General features: G+C 40.1%; 1 protein-coding gene across 1 annotated transcript; it reads left to right on the top strand.

Moving 5' to 3' along the window:
* The first annotated feature begins 516 nt into the window (after positions 1 to 516).
* Positions 517 to 19,534, top strand: LOC121946329 (zinc transporter ZIP1-like). Its single transcript, XM_042490848.2, has 5 exons — positions 517 to 1,178; positions 13,354 to 13,562; positions 14,457 to 14,749; positions 15,982 to 16,112; positions 17,220 to 19,534. Exons 3-5 carry the CDS (start codon positions 14,548 to 14,550, stop codon positions 17,907 to 17,909), a joined length of 1,023 nt encoding a protein of 340 aa, XP_042346782.2. The 5' UTR covers positions 517 to 1,178; positions 13,354 to 13,562; positions 14,457 to 14,547; the 3' UTR covers positions 17,910 to 19,534.
* Positions 19,535 to 19,571: the final 37 nt, after the last annotated feature.

Genomic DNA, 19,571 nt, shown 5'->3' on the forward strand with positions numbered 1-19,571 from the left:
TTGTTTACATGAGTGCACAGCTGATAGCTTACATTGTCTGTTTACATGAGTGCACAGCCTCCTGGTTTATTTAAATGAGTGCACAGCCGATTGATGCGGTGGTTTGTTTACAGAGGTGAATATTTAACAGAGTCAGTGTGGGCAGAGAGACTCTTGTTCGCTGTAAGAACACAGTGTTAGGACATCATATCTGCAGAGGGAAACAGTTTAACAAGACATTATTACCGGAGTGATATAAATATGTTTCTTCATAAAAAAAAAAAAAAACGGTTTAAAATGCCTGAATGCAGCAGCACTAATGATGAAGCTGGTTGGTGTGTGACAGAGAGGAGAGGAGACTGCTGCTTTGTCATTTTATGACCCACCTGCCCGAAACCTGCAATGTTTTCTAACAAGCTCACCCAAACCGCGACTCGCCCGTCACTGCTGTATGAGGATGTCGAACATGTACTCATCACATTGTGCCGCTCTGTCTGTGACCTTCCGTGTCTGCCTTTATTGTCTCCCTTAGGAGAAATTTTTTAGGAGAATTTTTCTTGGACAACCGAGAGACACAGGCCACATGTACAGCCATACAAATACACAGCTAAACTACAACTAACACACAGTATCCTCCCCGGATCCACAAATTAGGTCAAGAGAACAGAGGTGACACGATCACACACACATACAATTAACCCACAGTATCCACACCAGTCCACACACAAGAGTATTGCACAATGCCCTAAATTAAATGGATGATAATTACACTAAAGTGTATATAACATTATTGCACAAATGCCCTACACCAAATAAAAGCGCACACAACACTAAGAAATGTGCACACACTCTGCACAAGTCAGTTCATGCCATCCGGCTATCCGACAGCGAATAATCACAACACCGCCGGTTCAGAGCACATCAAGTAACAAGTGATCCAAAGTATTTAGAGTACGTTGTTTAGTTTGAGTAATCTAATGGAATATGTCTATGTAGAAATCTGAGGTGGAATATGTTTTAAAGTGAAGCTCCTGTTACAGTTTTATTGTTTCTTCAACAGGATGAAACATCCGTCAGTGCACTCAACACCACCTCGACCAGATCTGAGCGAAGACTCAATCAGGATTCAAAACCTGTCCAGCCCGGGCAGGAGGAGCGTCCCCGACTGTCCAGCTGTGTGGACGTGAGACGGTAAACAGGTGAGTGTCTCTCTCTCTCGTTCTGCTTCTCTGTGTTTGTTACTGAAACTATTTCTGGCCCTTTGAGTTTGCAGAGGCGAGTGCAGCCCTGTGAACGCCTTCCAGGAGAGAATCTGTGAAAATGAGCACCGTTATTATCTCCATATTCACCAATTAACGAATCTCCCAAAGGAGCAGTGAAGCTCTGTGGCACAGAAGCAGTAAGATCTAAATCAGGCTCTGGATACAATACGAGGAGATACTCACTGCTGGTTTCTGACTTTTCTCAGGATTCAGAACCGAACTGTTTAGCATTCAGTCCCTGTCCTGAACTCTCTTACTGCTCACTGTCCAGGATTACATCATAACCTGGAGCTGTCATGACACTGAAATCTGTCCAATCAGGCGTCTCTCCAGTGTTTGAACTAAAAAGCGTCCGCTCAGCAACTTTACTTTCAATTAGAGGAGCGGCGGCTGTTGGAGAGTCCGGGTCGAGCATTGTGACGCCTCTGCTTTCAAATTTGTCCAGTAAATACGCTTTTAATGACATGAAAACTTTTCTGCAAACATCATGAAGAACTGAGCCAAAGTCCGGCTGAAAACAAACTCTTTAAACTCCGACCAGCTGAAGGTCCGTCCTCATTACCGACTGTCAAACGGGACAAAACTTCAGGTTAAAACTCAACGCTCTGAAAATGTCTCACACACGTCAAATGATGAAATATAAAATGATGCAGAAAACAAATGTAATTTATCGTGTGATGTTATGAGCAAACAGCTGACTCCTCTAATTCTGTTTAATTAAGATAAATATTTGGGTTCTACGTGTAAAATCACAATGTGATCCAAATCTAAATTTTTTAAAAATCTTTTCAGATTCATGCAGCTGCTTCACTCAGACATCAATTAATGTCAGAGTGCAAGTTGAGCATCACAGAGCATCACAGAGCACCAAATAAGATTATAGAGATTTCCAGAGTTTCAAAGAACACCACAGAAAGTTACAGAGCGCCACAAAGGATCATAGAGTGACACAGAGCATCACAGAAGGTCACAGGGTGCCACAAAGTATCATAGAGTGTCAGAGAGCATCACTGTTAGAGTGTCACAGAGTGTCACTATTCCAGCGTCACTGTTAGAGCATCACAGAGCATCTCAGAGGAACACAGCGCAAACAGAGTGTTAGAGCATCACAGTATCTTTGAGCGTAACAGAGTATCACAGAGCATCTCAGTGTTTTGTAAACATTTCTTGTTATCTTCCTTTGTGAGTGTAGAGACCTGAATCAGTGTCATTCTTACACCTCTATTACTGCTCTGTACAGAGCATCACAGAGCGTCACAGAGTGGTTGTAAACAGAAAAAAAGTCCTTGTGTTCTTTGACAGTGTGACTACACAGACCTGCTCCAAGCGTCAATCTGACATAGCTAACGTTGCTCTGTACAGAGCGTTACAGAGCGTCAAAGAGTGTCTCAGAGTGTTTTGTAAACTGCTCTGGTTGTCTTCGAGCGTCACACAGTGGTTGTAAACAGATAAAAGTCCTGGTTATCTTCCACTGACACTCTGCACATATCTGCTTCTAGCCTCCGTCTGCTATTCTAACGTTGCTCTGTACAGAGCGTCGCAGTAATGATATAATTACAGAGTGAATGTGAACCGTTAGATAGAAACAAGATGTAAACAACACAGATTGCCGCTCGTGTTGTGCCGACTGAAAGGGCTCATTAGAGCTGCTGCAAACAAACAGACGGTCCATTAAAGGAGCGCACTTTGATCCCTCTTAATTTCTCTCATTCAGCTCACTGAGAGGAGGACACATAAAGAGCCGCCTCCGATATTTACACGGAAATACAACCTCAAGAAAAGCTCTTTATCAGTCCGATAAAATAAAATGGTGGAAGCAGAGGGGTTATTTTACAAGCCAAGAAAAGAGTGAGCAGCTCGCTCTGGCTGCTCCGAGTCTCTGCTGTTTGTTTAACTGTGAGTCGGCGCTGGCAGCTCGCCCGGAGGGGTTGAGGAGGACTCGTAGGCCGCAAACCGCAGCACATTTGGAGGCTTTTAAATGCTCCATAAACACTGGTGAGAAACACACGGAGCTGCAGCACACACTGTGACCCCCCCCAAACCCCCACCGAGAAAAATACCCACTGCTTTTTCCCGAAAATGGCTTCAGTGAAAACTATTACATTTCTCAATCTGATACGCCTGTGCTGCCTTTTCATGAGGATTTCCATGAAAGAGCCTTTTATGCTGAGGCGAGTGAGAGCAGAAATTACAGTTGTTATACGACGTCTGTGCTGCCAGGAACATCACAGAGCCGCTGTCCTCCTTATGAAATCCTTCCTCGCTGTTCGAACGAGCCAGAGACGAGAAAACAGACGGAAAACCTCCGGGCTGCAGGAGACGATTAAACCCGCCGACTGAGCTGACCTGCACATCTAATGGACCCTGACGTGAAGCTGTTATGACCTCTTAGCCTACATGTACACCGTTTTTGTGAAATGCAGTGACAACAGAACAAGTGAAAATAAGCAAACAACAAACAGTCAAAAGACACAAACAATGACACATTCAATACAACAAAAGACAGCGAAACAAATCAAAGTAAAACCAAACAGGGATACAGCAAACGCTTTCACTGTATAGAAAATGTTTTCTAAAAAATGTACATATTTGAGTGTAGCGCAAAAAATAGTTTTAACCAAAGTGAAACATTGGTTAAAATTTAAATAAATTTTAAAAAAAACAACGTGGCAAGAAAACTTCCGAAATTTCCCGCAAACTGCAAAAATATTAATTAATTGATTAACTAAAAAAACTATTCCACACTCAGGGTCTATATAAAAATATTAATGAATAAATAAAAAGACAAAACATCACATACAATAAATCAAGTAAAATCCCGTCATAAAAATAGTTTAATCCAACAAAGAATTAAAGAGAAAAAATGACCTTTTTATATATTTAAAATTATGTTACAGAATTAACAGAACTTCAGTTGTTTAAAGTTTGAGTGTTTTTTGGGCTGTTTTGTTGTTGTTATAAGTGTTGTTGTTATTTACTTGTTTTCTCGTATTTTTCTTTTAACTTTTTTTTTATTCCTTGCTCATTTCGGGGTCATTTTTTGTTAAGTTCTTCATGACGCTCTTTCCATGGTTTTGAAAAAAAATAAGCCATGTTGCTCAGGTTTCACAGTTTTAGCATTGTAAGTAAATGTCCAGATCTGAAGGATCGATTTCAGCCGATCAACACATTTTTTAATTGATTGGGATCAGTTTACGTCCGCACACGGAGAGCACGATTTGTGGCAGATATTCATGTGTCATAATTCTCCAATAATTATAAACTGATTTTTTTTCATGATCACCTGAAGCTGCTGCAGCAAGCAGCATATTTTTAAGCACCTTTTATCATGTCTTGTTTTTTTTTTACATGCTTTGTCTTTATTTTTTGTTTCTTTGTTTCATTCGTTTTGTTTTTCCATATTTTCTGGTAATTTTCTTGTACTTTTTATTTTGTTTCTTGCTCATTTTGGGTCACTCCTATCGATGTCTAAAACGTTATACTTACTTCAGATGCTGCAGTAATGAAAATGTAAAAGTTTGACTGTTTTCTTGTAGACAGACTTGATGGGTTTTTAAGTGCTTTGCTGTTGTGTGCGACCAAGTTGTATAACTGTGTGTGTGTGTGTGTGTGTGTGTGTGTGTGTGTGTGTGTGTGTGTGTGTGTTTTGTGGCGTGCTCAATAAGAGCTGAGGTCAGTGGGTAGTTATGTGGTCGGCATGCCTGGCACTCTTGGTAGGGTGTGTGTGTGTGTGTGTGTGTGTGTGTGTGTGTGTGTGTGTGTGTGTGTGTGTGTGTGTGTGTGTGTGTGTGTGTGTGTGTGTTACCAGTTGAATCCGGTATGGCGAGGCAAAGGCGAAGACGAGGTCTGGACACAGCAGTTGAGACACTTTGACCCGGAGACAGAGCGCCACCTGTGCCTGTCTGTTTGAGGAGGACTCTGGTTTCACGCGCAGCTCGTCTGTGCTCACACTCTCTGAGCCTGCTGTAACCTGTTCACCCCGCACCTGTCCTCATCAGGACATCATCGGGACATTTCACCCCTCCGTCCTCCCCCGCCTCACCTCCTCCTCTTTAGGACCTGGACTCCATCACTGTTGGATCCAGCTGGAAACCTCCCAGACCAAACCAGTTCAGGGCGCTCCGTCCCAGTCCTCAGAGATAACCGTCATGAGACAGCTCAGTCTGCACTAATCTGTCCTGCCACACCAACTGTGTTCCTGTTAGGACACAAAACACCACACCGGACAAACTGGCACACGAGTCAGTGATTTAATTACAGCCAAGAGTGAAATCTAAACAAGCTGCTGCTGTTTGGTGCATTTTACTTGTTTTAAATTTGTCTTTTTTCTTTTTTTTTTTTTTACAATTTTGGCCGTGTTTTTGCATATGGCATATATTTTGACAATGATTGTGAGTTTTTGTGTGAGTGCACAAAATGCACTTTTCAAAATCAAGCTTTACAAAATATTATACATTAATGTTATTTCCTACTTTAACATCAAACATCAAATACATAAACATCAAATATTCATTCATTTTCAGAATTTTAAACCCTTAAACATCAGGTTTTTTTCATAATACCACAGTATTTTTAGATGAGAAAAAAACAAACACAAAAAATTAATTATTTTCAATTATACTAAATGCAAAGTAGATTTTTTTTTAAATTATTATCACAACCTTGGATATGTCAGTAATTAGCAGCAACATTGATTGTGACAGTGCACTTAGTGGAAATAGCATGTGTTTTCTCCATATGCCAAATATGGTAAAAATAAATAAATAAATACAAATTAAAAAAATAACACCATCAGGTGAAAAATAGTAAAAAAAAAAAAAAAAAAATACAAATCAAAATCCTAAAAATAACACCCAGAAATAATCAAGTCATGTTTTTCTGACTTGATGGCTGTGGGAACAAACATGTCAGTTTGTATGGGTTTCAATGGCACGTTTTTTGCACTTAACAGTCTGAATGTTACAATTTAGTTTAGAAAGTGTATTTTAGACTTATTGTAGGAGCTGAGCTGGAAATTCAAACAACAAAAACAAAAAAATAATACACAATCTTGCCAAATTTATTCCATATGCATGGACACAGCCACAAATATCACAAAATTAAGATGAAAAGTGTAAAATGCATCAAACAGACCCTAAGAGTTGATTAAAAAAATTCCCCTCTGTCAGTGCTTTTGGCCAAAAACCAATTTCCGTGTCCACCTATTATACGCCGTCTGATGTCCGGGCGGCACCAGGCGCATCAGACAGCATCTTTCTGTAACGCCACAGGTGATGATGTAATTTAAGGAGCACTTGTGTATGGCGGGCGGGAGGTGAGGTGCATGAGTCACAAACAATGACTTTCGTGGGGGAGTCAGCGTTCGCTTCCCATATAGATTTTTTTTCTACGTCTCACAGCGTGCCTCTTTTGTCTGAATTTAACCATCGTGACGGTTAGCGTTGGCTGCTACGTGCTCATGTTGTGTAAACATAACGACGTGCTGCGTCATCCCACCGTGTGTATTTGTTGACATCCTGGAGCATAAACAGCTGATGCGGAGGGAAACTTAAAACGTCATGAGCAGACGCAGAGCGGCACCATGTGACGAGCCGGGATGCGAATGTGTTGGTGAATTTAAAGTGATTGGCTGCGGACAGAAACATGCTGGGAGTCATTTCTTTGACCTCTGGAGTGTGTCCTCCTTTAATTTGTACCCAGATGACTCCGCGGCACAGAGGAAGTGAAACTGTGAGCAGAGTTTCTGCAGGCGGACCAGATAATAAGTGCAGCGTGGCTTGTTGAAGCAGTGAAAGAGTGAGCTGAAGATAATCCCTGAACAACGACCCAAAACTCAAGGCTTTATGGCTTTGAGGAGACAGATGTTGGCGTCTGATATCAGCATGTTGGAAAGCTGAGCGCAACAAAAAATGAGCTGAAGGAGCCAAGCTGAGGTGAACTTCCTCCTGAAGGGCCAACGAGCACATTTCTCAACAGGAAGGAGAGTGAAGAGAGTGCAGACGAGTCCGTCGACTTCAGTTAGAATCGGGTCGGCCTGCAGAGCAGCGCGTGAATCGCTCCTGACGAAGACTTGAGCCCAACAATATTAAAACAGTGAAGTTTGACTTTGTGCTGGCTGAAGGTCGCTGCTTTGGGTGGATTTCTGACTCTGAATCGATGAGACCCTGTTTCATACACGCTGTCTCATTGGATTTTCATTTATTGCTGCTCTGAGATCTGTGTTTCGTGGAGACCAAGTTCATCGCTGAAGAGAACGCTGAGCTGATGAGACCGTATCTCATTATGCCGTTTCTTCCCCTGTCGTCACGCAGCCGTCGCACTTCCTCTTGTGAAATATTACAGTCACACGCTGAAATAGAGTCTGATATTCTTTCCGTCTTATTTTCGGACTGTATTGCGGTTTGAGCAGCTCCCATAAACCCATCATTTCCCTCTCAACTCGTTTTCTAATCACCGAGTGAAGATTAGAGAAAAAAGCGCTCTCTCTCAGTATTCTGCCGCTTTGAGTCGGGCAGCAGAGCTGATTACTCTGCAGGTCACAAGTTAATTGTTTATGTGACTCGCATGTCAGTGAGAAATATGTCATCTGCATCCTTCAGATGGGAAAGAAAACCTTTACGCTGTGTTGACTTTAGAGAGCAGGTGTTAAAACGTAAGTGGAGAAAAAACATAATTGGATCTTGATGGTAAACTGAGTGTTTCTAATAGATGTCGAATTGCACATCACAAAAATGAATCTTAATTAGACTCATACCAGAATACAGTCTGTACACACGACTAATATATGGAGGATTTAGCATTTTTTCAGATTTCAGCAAATTTCAGCAGAATTCTCCAGATTTCTACATATTTCTTTAGATTTGAGCTGATTTCAGCAGATTTCACTACATTTCAGCATAATTCCCCAAATTTCAGCAGATTTCACCAAATTTCAAAAGATTCCATCAGATTTCTCCAAATTTCAGCAGATTTAACCAAATTAAGATGATTTCTTCAGATTTCTCCAAATTTCAGCAGATTTAACCAAATTAAGACAATTTCTTCAGATTACTTAAAATTTCTCCAGATTTCATAGATTCTTTTTCAGATTTCTTCCACTTTTTATAGTTTTCAGCATCTTTCTCCAGATTTCAACAGATTAATCCAGATTTCATTAAACTTCTCAAGCAGATTTAATCAAATTACAACAGATTCATCCAGATTCCAGAAGATTTCACCAATTTTTTGCAGATTTCTTCAGATTTCACTAGATTTCAGATAATTCCTATAGATTTCATCAAATTTCTCCAGATCTCACTAGATTTCCTCAGATTCTGCAGGTTTTAGCAGATTTCAGCAGATTCAGCAGCCTCTGAAAGAACCAGAATAAAGTTGTGATGAGTCGCTGCTCAGGGATAAAAAGTGTTTTGCTGAAAGATAATTAAATTTCAAATTTAGGAAGGTTGGCCTGTGGGCATTTTGCAGGTTTTATTTTATTTGCAGACATTGGGGCCTTCCTTTCTGTAGTTTCCAGTGTTGACTTGGTGGATCCCCGTACTGCTCAGTTTTTGCTAACTTCACCTCTCCGAGCCGCCCACCTGCTCGTGCTGACGGCAGCAGCTCTGAGGCCGACCCGCCGTGGCTCACGCTGATACTCAATTAGTCCTGGAACAGCGGCGCTCCCACCGAACTAATGATTCACAGCAAAACCCCCTCACTCCCCCCTCCCTCGCTGAGACATTTCTTCTTCTTCTCCCGTCCGACTCATTTTTTCTCGAAATTGCATGTCTCAAAATGGCGGCGTCTCAGGGTCATTACTGTCAGCGTGAGATTGAAGAGATGACAGTTTTGAGGAATGTAGATTTCTGTGTGCGGGCGCTTACATGTTCAGTCTTTGTCACCATAAATGAGTTTGGGGTCATGTGGAGCGAGTGTGTGTGTGTGTGTGTGTGTGTGTGTGTGTGTGTGTGTGTGTGTGTGTGTGTGTGTGTGTGTGTGTGTGTCAGTGTGTGTGTGTGTGTGTGTGTGTGTGTGTGTGAGAGAGAGAGAGTGAGTGAGTGAGAGTGATCTTGGAGTCTCACCTCATTGATTTCTGTCTTTGCCTCCAGTTAGTTTTCTTGTTGGATGAGTCAACAGACATGTATCATATGAGTCATGTTGCTCTCACAGGGGGAGGAGTGTGCAGCTTATGAATCTGTGATTGTGACTTTAGTTTGTGCACATGCCGCTCGGCCGCTCGGCCGCTCTGTGGGCCGCTCTGTCGGCCTGTATTTTGCTGCGTGAGGTTCTCATGTTTACATGTGGAAGATGTTGAGAGTAAAAGTGAACCAAAGATCTTTGAAGCTTTTTGGCCTCTTTGCTGGTTGTTGTGCAGCACGCTGACAGAAAAGTTGAGTCTCGCTGTCTGACTGCAGATCTGATGGATCCTCGGTGCTGAATTGTCACAAACTTGGTGACCAGCTGGTGGAGAAAATGGAGCTAAAAAGCTTCTCTAATGGATAACATTTCAGCATTTTTTAACCTGGACCCCGTTTTCCCATGTATGTCTAAGGCAGTGGTTCCCAACTGGTGGGTTGCGGTTCAGAAGTGGGCTGGGGGTCTATTCTGAATGGACCACAAATGACTTAAGACCATGCTAGTTTAATTTGAAGAACAGTGAATTTGCAACATAGAGCTTTTATTTTGAAGTGCAGGGTCCGTCTATAGAGTCAGAGAGTTTTTTTTTCTTAATAGTAATTATTTCATTACACTGCTCTCGGTATTATGTGGCCTGTTTTGGTTTTGTTTATTATTTAAAAAAAATAGGAATAGGTCTAAGGGAATTTTCTTAATCTATCAAACGAGAAAAATCTGCAAATATTTGGAGAAAAAGAATTTTTAAGAAAAATAAAAACATTGCCAAAAAGTTCTAAAGAGAATTAAAAAAACAACAAAAATTATAAATTATTTATAATTTTATTTCTTTTATTTCTAAAGTTATTTATAATTATTAGAAAAAAAACACACCAGAGGTTGGTAAAACAAATTTTTGTTTTTTTAAAAAGAAAAACAAAATGCCAAAAATCCTAAAATTGCCTTTTGGTTTGTTAAGAAAACAGGCACATGTGTTTGGAAGGCATGTTTTTAATTTTTTTTAAAATCAGGAATTAAAGAAAAAAATAGAAATACAACACCCCAAAACTCTAAATTGTTTAAAATAAAAATAGAAAAAACACCCTTCACTCAAAATTATTAAAACATATTTTTAAAAAGTTTAAAAATTTAGAATAATAAACAAAATTTAAAATAACACTCCTACAAAATTCAAAATTATTTAAAAAAATAAAAAATAAATTCTTTTTGTGTTTTTGTTGTACAAAAATCTAAATTTGTGAAGTTGCTAAAGCTGTGAGACAAATGTCAAGTCAAAAGTACAATACTCCCTTTGAGATGTAGTGGAGTAAAAGTATAAAGTAGTATTCTATTTTATTGTATTTTATTTTATGTATATTGCTGCGAAACTGAATAGTTCACTTTATTCCAAACAGATTTATTTTGAAAAGCTGCCTGTTCTCTTCCAGTTTGGGTTCATTTGAAGCTGAAAGTTAAAGCTGATCTAACAGCGTCCTCTGCTGGAGGAGGAAACACATGAACATAAAACTGAAACATCATCCTTTAAAAAAAAAAAAAAAGAATTAATAAAATAAGATATTTTAACTCTGACTGAAGATCAGGACATACACTAAAGAAAGGAGATTAATTTGTTGATTAGGTTAATTTTTTTTTCATCCCTGATTCACGGATTCACTTATTTTAAAACCAGATAATAAACCTTTCACAGAGGTTATTCAGCACAAAGACACAGATAAAAATAAACACGTAAAGAAGAGAAAAATTATAAAATAAGCAATATGTGCTTACTATTAAAGAGGTAACGTTAGGAGGTAAAGTGTCAGTGTGATTAGTAGAGTCGAGTTTAACAGAGCACAAAAGAACAACCCATAATATGAGTGAGTACTGACACTTTGTACTTTGTATTAACCCTTTGAAACTGGAGCACATTGGCTGAAAGAAGGAAATTAGCAACTCCACAAGAAATTAGCCTGAAAATATCTATTTTTCTGTATCATAATTTGAAATATCTAATTATTAGTTTTTATTATTATTATTAGTTTTAGTTTTTTTCACTCTAGTAATCCTACCTCCCTCACCACATCATTTATTGGTTATAATAACATGTATTTTTTTTTCAGTTTTTGGGACATTTCTAGTCATTTTCTTTAAAATGTGTCCAAAAATAAACCTTTTTACGAGTTGTCCAGCATGCACGGCAACAGTGGAAAAACCACAGAGGCTTTTTCTCAACTCCAGGATTTCTTCTTCAACTTTTAATTTTCAAACATTAGAACTAGTTTAAATAAATTCTGAAAATAACATGCAGCAAATATTTTAAATGTTTTTGACAAATAATGAAAATAAAATGGTGGGTTTTTTGTGTTTTTTTTTTTCACCTAATTGCCACATGAGCTCTGGTTTTATCCTCTGCATGTGACATTTCTCCGTGCAGGACGATTCTTGTTTTATGTTTTCCTGTAAGATAAAGTTGACAGTTTATGATCTCACATGATAACTCTCCTCAGATGTCATATGATCAGCATGTTTCATGTCATAATAATAATAAATTTAAAAATGTATATAAAAGAAAAAATTTAGAATTAAGAAAATTATGGAGATGAGATGCAACAAAGAGAAACAGAACAAATTGTTCACATTAGTCACTTAGACACAAAAACATGGAAAAACAGGGATCGGGTTTAAAAATACTTGATGTTTCCTTATAAGAGATTTTTAGCAATCCATTGGAATTTTTTCGGGGGTTTCCACATTATTTTTAACAATGTTTCCAGGATTTAAATAAGGGATCACAAACTGTAATAGAGAAGAGACAAAAAAAAAGCACGCAGACTACAAAACTGCTGCAGACAGACGTATTATGTTTGACTTTTGGCCTCTGAAACATGAATAGATTTTCACAGCTGCGTTTCCCCGTAAAAATATACATTAAAAAGATAAAGATCTTTTACATCAGGTACTTTTACTGGAGTTTGAGTGACCTGTTCATGCTCTAATATATGGAAGTGTTTAAAAATATGTTGTATCTTGCAGTGTATGTTCAAAATTAGTCACTGTGGTTTTACTCTGATGGGTTCCCTTAACACTAAAAATATGCTCAGTATTGTGAAGGTTTAGACATAATTTTGACCTCTGACTGTTTGTGATTAATAAGTGATGGAAGGTGTCAGTCACATGAACTGTTCCAGGATCTGGGATCAGCAGCTGGATGGATCCTCCTCCCAGCTGCAGCTCAGTGGAGCTGGACACAACAAGGCCGGAAACAAGAGAACTCACCATCAAAATAAAAGCATAAACTCTATTTTTAGTTCAATTAAAAAGTAGCATGCCACCTTCCTACTTGCAACTCACTTTTGGAGGCTTAAGAGGTAAAATATATGAATATATGGTATTTAAAAAGAACATAAAGCATAAACCATGTACATATGCAACCAAAAGATGACCCATATATATATATATATATATATATATATATATATATATATGTGTGTGTATACAGAAATTTTACTGTGTATTGACGGTTTGATTATCATCTTGTATCATTTCATGTCAGCAGTGGTGGAATGTGACTAAGTACATTTACTCAATTACAGTACTTACAAATTTGAGGCACTTGTGTATTTTTTGTATTTTCTTTTCATGTCATACTTACTTACATAGTACTCCATAGTACTCCACTAACTTGTAGAGGGAAATATGTGCTTTTAACTTCAATAGATTTATCTGGTGGCTTAAGTTACTTTATAAATTGAGATTTTTGCACAAAAAAACTACAAGAAGAGTTTATAAAAACATTTTTTTCTATTTTTCATCATTTTGAGTTTGTTGAATGTTTTTTTTAATAATGCTGGTGATCAATAAAACCAATAAAATAGTTGTTTTGCTTTTGTTGTTGTGCTGTGCTGTGCTGTGCTGTGCTGTGCTGTGCTGTGCTGTGCTGTGCTGCTTTGCTTACAAAATTTAAGTTTGTGCTCCAAACCAAACCCCGAGTAACCAGAATCTGCTTTTATTTTGAAAACAGGATGTGGTGTGTTGTTGCGGTTGCCTTGACAACGGCTCCATCATAAAGCGGGATCAGCTGATGGGAACTGACTCACCACTTCCCGGACAACATGTAATGCTCACCGAGCGGATAGAAAAAGCACCGAAGTGGATTTTTTTATTCTTCTGACTTCAACAGAACTGGTTTCTGCTGAGGAGGACCAGTGTGAGCGGCTGATCCGGATTCAGGTACCAATCTGGTTTATCACATAGAGACAAAGAATCGCACAAACGGGAGGAGTTTCATCAAAGTTTTTTATAGAAATCTCACGCGGCGTTTCTTCTTTCAGCGGGTTTAATGTCTCAGATTTTAAGTTTTGGTGTTTTTGGATTTTTATAATTAATGTGTTCAGTGAGTTCAAAATAAAACGGATCTGTGCGAAGAAATACAACCAGAACGTTTATCATGTAAGGGACTGTTCGTTATTTATGAAGTCGAAGGTGAGGTGGTGCAAAATGAGTCAGGATTGTAAAATAATTTCTAAGCACTGGAGAGGGACTTGGTGTTTGTATTTTGGATCAGAGGAAGGAAAAACAACTTTAAATGGCTGTATTTTATTTTAAAAATAATAATTTTAAATAATTCACCCAGCAGGCTAGAAAGATTGTTTCTAAAATCACCAAAATTGCAATAGTCATCATAGCTAGAAACTGTAAAAACAGAAACTATCATTTCCAAAATTCTGACGGTTCTTGTGTGGCTACGCTTTGTCAAAAATAACAATAATAATAATAATTAATGATAATTCAGTCCTGTCTTTTTTTTATTGTTTTACTGCTGATTTCTCCTGTTGTGATTCTAATCCACCTCCCAAAACTCCCCTCATGCAGCTCCTGACTGCCTGAATACATGATTATACAGTTATTGATCTAATTATAAATAAAATGACATTAATAATTTGACCAGTTGGTGGCGCCACATGAAAACTCCATGAATCAACAAATAATCTCCGGGTACCATAATGTTTGTAAAGTCAGAGGTCGCAGTGAACAGATAATAGATGATAATAGATGATAACAGATGTCATCATTAGAGTTTATTTTTTTAATCCATCTGACATCTGCTCTCCTGTGTGACTCTAGAGGGTCTGTCTGCGCTCCTCCTCCTCCTCCTCCTCCTCCTCCTCCTCCCCGCTGCCTGACTCTGACCTGACCGAGGAGGTGAAGACTAAAGATGTTTGTCAAGGGGGGAGTCTCCTCCTCCGTCCTCCTGTCTCCAGGGAGGGACACGGCAGCGCTGCAGGTCAACCCGGCTGATGTCCCCGCCCTGGAGATCAAACTGGGAGCACTGGTGGTCCTGCTGTCCATCACGGTCCTCTTTGGATTCGCCCCTCTCTGCATCGTGCGGGGAGCGGGACGCTGCAGCGTGGATTCAGGTGAGGAACCAAAACCAGGTCCTGTTTGTGCCGCTGATCCAGACTTAAAGGGGACATTTCACCCCAGAATCAAACATGCGGATTTTTCCGTCTTAACTGTGGCGCTATTAGTTATTCTAGATCAGTGACACTCAACCTCAGGCCCACGGGCCAAATCTGGCCCCCTGATGGAGTGCCAGGTGGCCCTCCAAACATTTTCTAATTCACAATAAAAATAGAGATTATTTATAGAAAAAACTGTCAGTGGAGGAGACCCTAATGTCCTAAAATCCTAGAAATATCCTAAAATCCTAATAATGTCTTTAAGTCATAGAAACATGCTGAAGCCCTAGGAATATGAAAAAATCATTTAAACATCCTAAAATCCTAGAAACGTTCTAAAATCCTTAAAATGTCCTAAAATCCTAGAAATGTCTTATATCCTAGAAATGCCCTAAGATCCTACAAATGTCCTAAAATCCTAGAAGCATCCCAACATCTTGGAAATGTCCCAAAAGTCTAGAAATGTCTTACAATTTTGGAAATTTCTATCCAAAATTCCTGGGAGTTTTCTTAAATCCCTGAAACATCCTAAAATCCTAATAATGTCCTGAAATCCTATAAACGTCTTAAAATACTACAAATGTCCTAAAATCCTAGAAATGTCCTCAAATACTACAAATGTCCTAAAATCCTAGAAATGTCCTCAAATACTACAAATGTCCTAAAATCCTAGAAACGTCCTCAAATATTACAAATGTCCTGAAATCTTAGTAATGTCCTCAAATACTACAAATGTCCTAAAGTCTTAGCAATGTCTTCAAATAGTACAAATGTCCTAAAATCCTAGAAAGGACCTCAAATACTACAAATGTCCTAAAGTCTTAGCAATGTCCTCAAATAGTACAAATGTCCTAAAATCCTAGAAAGGACCTCAAATACTACAAATGTCCTAAAATCCTAGAAACGTCCTAAAGTCCTTGAAACATCCTAAAATCCTAGATATGTCTTATATCCTAAATGTCCTCGTCCTCTTGTCATTTTGGAAAAGTGGCCCCTGAGCAAAGCGAGCTGAGTCTCTGATGCAGATTGTTGTGGTTTTAGCGGCAGAGTGTCGGCGGTGTTGCAGATTTTGGAGAGGTGAATCTCATCTTGTGTCGCTCAAAGCACCAAAAACATTTTTAAAAAAGCATTTGAGAAACTCAGCAGGTGTGTCTCCGGAAGCCCTGAGCTGCAGGTGTGTGTCTCCTCAGATGTGCGTCGCAGGCTGCTCAGTCTGATCAGCTGCTTTGCTGGAGGAGTTTTCTTGGCCACCTGTCTGCTGGACCTGCTGCCAGACTACCTGCAGGGCATCAACGAGGCCTTCGTCAACGCAGGAGTCACGGTAACGCCCCACAGACTCTCGTTAAAAACACGCATGGCATCATGAACACGTGCACCGTCGCTCACACGTCAAACTGCCGTAAAGTGACAGAATCACTCAGTCTGCAGGAACGGAGAGAAAACTTTATGACCGAAATCTTGTCTCCCAAAGTCACGTAAATTGTCCAATAAAATCGACCTAAATGCACCTAAAACACCCGTCCAGGCATACAAAAAGTTAAATACCAGCTTTTTCTACATCATTTTTAGTACGTGTGTGTGCTTTTTTTTAAGTTTCAACCCGCTGAAATCAAAGTTGTTGGTTTTTTTCCCATATCGCCCAGAAAACTGGCTTTGAACGGCTTTAAACTGCAAGATATTTTGGAGGAGGGCGGCTGAAGGTCAATGCTAAAAAGACACTGCTGGGAAACCCGGTGTGTGTGTGTGTGTGTGTGTGTGTGTGTGTGTGTGTGTGTGTGTGTGTGTGTGTGTGTGTGTGTGTGTGTGTGTGTGTGTGTGTGTGTGGAGGGACGGAGGAGGGGTTGTTTAACGGGAATCACCCTCCTCCCTCACAAATAGCATTGAACTGAGCTCCAGCTGCTTCAACAGGCAAAAGTTTAATACTGAAAGTGTGTGTGTGTGTGTGTGTGTGTGTGTGTGTGTGTGTGTGTGTGCGTGTGTGTGCGTGCGTGTGTGTGTAACCTTGCTCTCCTTTCTCTTCCCCCACTTCCTGCCTCACACCACATGGCGTTTGATGTGTTTTCGTGTTGCCTTGCACCACTTGTCGTCTTCCTGGTGGTTTTAAATCCGTCTTGTCGGGCATTGAAGTGCTTTTAAGGAGTTTTTTAAAATTTGTTTTTACTTTGTTGATGAAACAGAATATTTCAGGTCTTAATATTCAACCCCGTCGTCAGAATAAACTCTGGCGTTTCTGCAAACCACAGATATTTTACATTTGCACGTTATTATGTGGCGTATACATTTAAACTTTACATCGTAACGACGCCGTGGTTAACGTGGTCGACCTTGCATCGGTCACATGCTCGTTAACCGGATATCTCAAGAATGACCTGATGTAACGTCTCGTAGTTCAGCTGGACGACGCCGTGTTCTTCTTCTCTTCTCGCAGCTCCGCTTCCCGCTGCCAGAGTTCATAATGGCCATGGGCTTCTTCCTGGTCCTGGTCCTGGAGCAGATCGTCCTGGCCTTCAAGGACCAATCGTCCTTTCACATGGAGGAGCGCCGGGCTCTGCTGGTGGACTCCGGCGTCCAGGCAAACGACAGGAACGGTCATCACCACTCCCACCGCCATCGTGGCTCAGGCGAGTCCGATGGCAGCCACTTCCACGTGGACTTTGGCTCCCAGTCCGCCCTGCGCGCCTTCATCCTGGTCTTCTCGCTGTCTCTGCACTCGGTGTTTGAGGGTTTGGCGGTGGGGCTGCTGGAGGAGGGGAAGGAGGTGCTGGAGATCTGTCTGGCGCTGATGATCCACAAGAGCATCATCTCCTTCAGCCTGGCCTTTAAGCTGAGTCAGGGCCGGCTGCGGCGCTCCGTGGTCGTCGGCTGCCTGCTGCTGTTCGCCATCATGTCCCCGCTCGGCATCGGCGTGGGCATCGCCCTAACCGAGACCAAGGCGTCGCCGCAGCACCAGCTGGCCCGCAGCACGCTGCAGGGGCTGGCGGCGGGAACCTTCATCTACATCACCTTCATGGAGATCCTGCCGCGCGAGCTCAGCTCTGGCAGGAACCGCATGCCCAAAGTGGCCATGCTGCTGGTGGGCTTCGCCTTGGTCACCGCCGTGCTCTTCATCAAAGTGTAACCATGGAAACAGACATCCCGTTACAAAGTCATAGCCAGCAGTTTACACGTTGGACGGCGTAGCATCGCCACGCGTCAGTGATCATTCTGAAAATAGGTCAGGATCCTTAAAGGTCTTTAACATTTTTGAAAATCATCGAAACGCATCATAGAAAAACAAACTTTACCTTTAACCTCGAGGCCTTCACACACTTTTTTTTGTGCGATTATTTTGCACGTTGCTTCTGTCATCATCCATTTTTCACAAAACGCAAAAATTAATACCAAAAAGGGACCTCATTTTATTTTATTTTTTTCTCAAAACAAAGTAGATTCTTCTGAGTTTTATTTTGACTCAGGCTTCGAGTCGGGCGGACTTGCGTAGCTCGCTAACTACAAGTGCTACCCAGTGAAAGATTTTTATTATCTCTATTTTTAACAAGCAATTGCAAATCCAAGGCTAACTTTATTTAGTTTTTACAATAACTATGTTTAAAATGTATTTTACATCTCCGTTTGTTCAGTATAAAACTGGGTCTGATACTCACACGTGTGCACGTCGAAAACGCGGCTCTCCGACTCTGCAGGAGGTTGATATTGTTGGAATCGATCTGCGCCATCTTTGGCGGTATACCGTTATTATGAAAATCTGTGCACCCAAATCTGGCTCCTCGAACGCCGTCACCGACTCATGACCTCTCCTTCTTTTATTTTTTCTTTGTCTTTTCATTTCTCATGCTTGTTTTTTGTGAAAATGCATGTTAGAAAAGACCTTAACATGAGATATAGATTTATAAAACAGAGAAAAGTAGCAAATCTGCACATCTGAGGAGCTAGAAGCTGAAAATATTTAGTTTTAAACATTTGAATGAATTACTTAAATGGTTTTAAATAATCATACATAATTTTTTTATGCTTTTTATATTTGTTTTTTTTTTCTTTGGGTGCTCTGACCTCAGCCTGAACCCTAAAACATGAGATCAGATTCGTGCTCTTCATGCACATGAGCACCACTTTGTCTCCAGCATCTCAAAGACGTCATATTTTATCTCCCCATTGGTTAATAATCCCAAAAACAACTGAAACAAAACTGTTGAGCTGCAACTGTGAAAATGCGTCCTGACAGACCGAATCGGTAATTTCTCTTCTTCATCTGTGACGACGCAGAAACAGAATCTCCTCTTTGTTTACTGTTAAACGGGAAATTTTCCTCCTTTCACTTCAGTTGAAAGGAAGTCTTTTATTTTGCCGAGGCTCTGCAGAGAAACGAGGCGCTGCACAAACACAAACACAATGAGCTGCTTGTTGTTGTTCAGTCAGAGGGAATTTACTACCCTGCTGGCTGGAAACAGCGTATTAAGGATCCACCTTGATTTATTTTTGACTTTATTACATTTGTTTGAACAGGATTTCGAGAGCAGAAAAAGTGCAAAAAAATGTTCTGCAGAAATCCTGAAGATGACGTGTTGATGCGTTTTAGACGATGGCACTTAGAAATGTATTTTTGTAATTGAAACACCAAAGTCTTTGATCCAAAGTCACTTTGAGGACTGCAGAATTTTAATCATTGTGTTGAATGTGTGAATTATATTTTGTACTGTGATGATGATATGTGAAATACAGAATTAAAATATTTTTTTCTGATCATACAGTCAGTCAGATTCTTCATTTGCTGACAAATTAT

Source organism: Plectropomus leopardus, chromosome 11 (assembly GCF_026936395.1).
Source record: "Plectropomus leopardus strain MGB_pleo_1.0 chromosome 11, ASM2693639v1, whole genome shotgun sequence".
NCBI classification, from domain to species: Eukaryota; Metazoa; Chordata; class Actinopteri; order Perciformes; family Serranidae; genus Plectropomus; species Plectropomus leopardus.

Excerpts from the sequence above, each read along its gene's own strand:
- LOC121946329 (XM_042490848.2), top strand. The coding sequence starts at position 14,548 with ATGTTTGTCAAGGGGGGAGTCTCCTCCTCCGTCCTCCTGTCTCCAGGG. Across the intron at positions 14,750-15,981 it reads ACGCTGCAGCGTGGATTCAG|ATGTGCGTCGCAGGCTGCTC; the intron begins GTGAGGAACCAA and ends GTGTCTCCTCAG. Across the intron at positions 16,113-17,219 it reads TCGTCAACGCAGGAGTCACG|CTCCGCTTCCCGCTGCCAGA; the intron begins GTAACGCCCCAC and ends CTCTTCTCGCAG.